Genomic DNA, 3137 nt, shown 5'->3' with positions numbered 1-3137 from the left:
CCCCCCCCCCCCCCCCAGCCGCCTTCCTGGGAGACATCGCCCTGGACGAGGAGGACCTGCGGCTCTTCCAGGTGGAGCGGGTGGTGGACCTGGCGCACCGCACCATCACCCGCCTGCCCACCAACTCCTCAGGTACCCCCGGAGCCCCTCACAACCCCGTTCCCCGGGGAGGGGGCCGCCCGTGCTCACTCCCCACCCCCCCACCCTCCCCATGTCCCCGCAGGCAGCCCCCAGGCGCGGAGACGGGGCCGGCAGCGGGCACGGAGCCGCCGCGCCGCCACCTCGCGCCCCGAGCGCGTGTGGCCGGACGGGGTCATCCCCTACGTGATCAGCGGCAACTTCAGCGGTGAGTGCTGGTGGCAGGGCACCGGGGGAGGGGGGGGGGGAGAGCCCGGCGTGCCTCAGTTTCCCCCCTCCCCCCGCTGATGGTCCCCCCCCCGATCCCCGCCGGCCCTCCCGCAGGCAGCCAGCGAGCCATCTTCCGGCAGGCCATGCGGCACTGGGAGAAGCACACCTGCGTCACCTTCCTGGAGCGCAACGACGAGGACAGCTACATCGTCTTCACCTACCGGCCCTGCGGGTGAGCGGCGGGGGGGGCCCAGCACCCAATCCTGCACCCTCCTGGGGTCCCCAACCCAAGCCCATCTCCCTGAGCGCCGCCGCTCTGGGGTCCCTTGGGCGGCACCGGGGCGAGCACCCCGCGCGCGCGGTCCTGCAGTGTGAAAGGGGACTCGTGCAGCGCTAATTAAGGTGCCTGGTTAATGAGCTACGGCACCCAGCTGCCCACGCAGCCCTTTGCCTGGGTGGTCACATCCCCAAGGAGGCTCCCGGGATGGGGCTGAGGTCCGTGGCGCTGCCCCAGCCAAAGGAAACTGGGGTTTGGAAGAGAGCGGCGTCTTCACACGGCACGGCACGGCCGCAGCCAAGCAGATGGTGCCGAGGGGGAGGCTTCCCCGTGCGGCAGGCTGCGGATTTCGGCCGGGGGGTGATGGTTTTCCCCCCTCCTGGGGCACAATCCCTGAGCCCGGTGTGGTAGATGGGGTTGGATGTGCCGAGATGCTGGGCCGGAGCCTGCCAGGAGGCAGCCAGGGTGCCGTGCCGTGCCGGTCTCCAGGCAGAGCCGAGGTTTTCAGGCAGCTCTGGAGCTCCGACGTGGGCAGGAGGAGGCTGAAGCTCCCGCAGAGGCTGCAGGGATGCTTTCCAGATGCTCCGTGCCCAGCAGGACCGGGGGAAGCTGAGGCACCCACATCCTTACCCGGGGAGGCACCGGGCTGCGTGGGGCTCACCCGGAGCCCCCCTATATCCCCCCAGGTGCTGCTCCTACGTGGGCCGCAGAGGCGGGGGGCCGCAGGCCATCTCCATCGGCAAAAACTGCGACAAATTCGGCATCGTGGTGCACGAGCTGGGCCACGTCATCGGCTTCTGGCACGAGCACACGCGCCCCGACCGGGACGACCACGTCTCCATCGTCCGGGAGAACATCCAGCCAGGTAGGGAGCGGCCTTCCTCCTCCTCCTCCTCCTCCCCCTCCACCTACCCAAGGGGGGCACGGACGAAGCTGGGGGGGGGCCCCCTCACCGCGGCCCCGTCCCGCCTGCCCCCGCAGGGCAGGAGTACAACTTCTTGAAGATGGAGCCGGAGGAGGTGGAGTCGCTGGGCGAGACGTACGATTTCGACAGCATCATGCACTACGCCAGGAACACCTTCTCCAGGTGCGTGGGGCCGGGGTTCTTCGCCCCTACGCAGGGCAGGGTGGCACCGGGACCCTGTCCCAAGCAATTTGGGATCCCTCCCACCCGTGCCGCCACCTCGCTGCCCCCCCTGCACCCTCCTCATTTCGCCCCTGCTGCCCCCCCAGTCCCGTGGTGCCGGCCGGCTAGCACCGGCGTGCTCCATCCCATCCACGAGGCGGCTTTGGATCCCTCGGGACAGGGATGATGCCATCCCCACGGGGCCACATCCTGCGCCCTGCGGTGCACGGCCCCCGCTGACTCACCCCCCACCCCGTGCAGGCTTTAATTACCCCAGGCTGTTTTTAGCATCCCTGCCCCGGGCTTGGGAGCAGCCCGGTGCTTTCCAGCCGCTGCTCAGCCTCTCCCTGCTCTCTCCCCAGGGGCATTTTCCTCGACACCATCCTGCCCAAGTATGACGTGAACGGGGTCCGGCCCGCCATCGGCCAGCGCACACGGCTGAGCAAAGGAGACATCGCCCAGGCCCGCAAGCTGTACCGCTGCCCATGTGAGCGCCCCACGGGGCCGGGGTGGGCTTCACCTGGGGGGGGGGGAGCGTGCACGGGGCTGTGTCGCCTTGGGGGTGGCCCCGTTTTCACCCCGAGCCTTGATGAAGCGAGGGTCGCTGGCAGAAAAATGCTCTCTGGGATCGTCCTCCCCATCTATAAGGAGCGTGGAAAAAGTGTTCTCCGTCCGCGGTGGTTTTGGGGGGTGTGCACAAGCAGGAGGAAAGTGTGGGATGCAACAAGCCCCAGGGCTCTGCACGTGTGAGCACGCCTCTTTCTGCCCACTCCTCTGAGAGCATCCTCCAAGAAAAGAGCATCCCGAAAGAGCAGAGCATCCACCAAGAACGGAGCATCCCAAAAGAACGGAGCGTTCCCCGAAATCCAAGCGTCCCCTGAGATCAGAGCATCCCCCAAGAGCATCCCCTAAAATCAGAGCACCCCCCGAGGAACAGAGCATCCCCAAAATCAGAGCATCCCCCCAAATCAGAGCCCCCCCCCTGCTCCCCGCATCTCTCGCTGCAGGGTCCCCGCGGGTCCCCCAGCTCCGGGGGCTGCAACATCTGCGAGGAGTTTGGCGCCCTGCTTAATTCCAGCGACTAATTAGCAGCCTGGAAGAGGGACGCCTTTGTGAGAGGCCCCGGCAGCCAGCCCTGCTGCGGGAGCTCCTGCTCGGGGGCTGCAGGAGGAAACAGGGCTGCGAGCGCCTCGCTCCAGCCGAGCAGGAAAAGTGATTAGTTTTGGGGGAAAAAAAAAGCTAAAAAAGCACCTCCGCAGCCCTGCTTTCCCTTCCCTTTGTTTCCACTGCAAAGCGAGGAGGGGAAAAAAGGCAGCGAGCCCAGGTTTCGAGGCTCTTTTTCTGTGCGTTTCACCTTTCATCTCACACCCCCGGTGCCCCCCCCCC

The 3137-nt window shown here is 67.2% G+C and overlaps 1 protein-coding gene across 1 annotated transcript; it reads left to right on the top strand.

Annotated features, from left to right (window-relative positions):
• Nucleotides 1-5: 5 nt before the first annotated feature.
• On the top strand, nucleotides 6-2260 carry LOC118158221 (bone morphogenetic protein 1-like; the record flags this gene model as incomplete). Its single annotated transcript, XM_035312848.1, has 6 exons — nucleotides 6-132; nucleotides 224-346; nucleotides 463-580; nucleotides 1312-1490; nucleotides 1607-1712; nucleotides 2114-2260. Coding segments are annotated over 6 exons (800 nt in total), but the record flags the coding sequence as incomplete, so codon positions are not given.
• Nucleotides 2261-3137: the final 877 nt, after the last annotated feature.

This window comes from Oxyura jamaicensis (assembly GCF_011077185.1).
Source record: "Oxyura jamaicensis isolate SHBP4307 breed ruddy duck chromosome 22 unlocalized genomic scaffold, BPBGC_Ojam_1.0 oxy22_random_OJ71497, whole genome shotgun sequence".
Classification (NCBI taxonomy): Eukaryota; Metazoa; Chordata; class Aves; order Anseriformes; family Anatidae; genus Oxyura; species Oxyura jamaicensis.
Note: the sequence above shows the minus strand (reverse complement) of the source record. Positions and strands in the feature narration are given on the sequence as shown.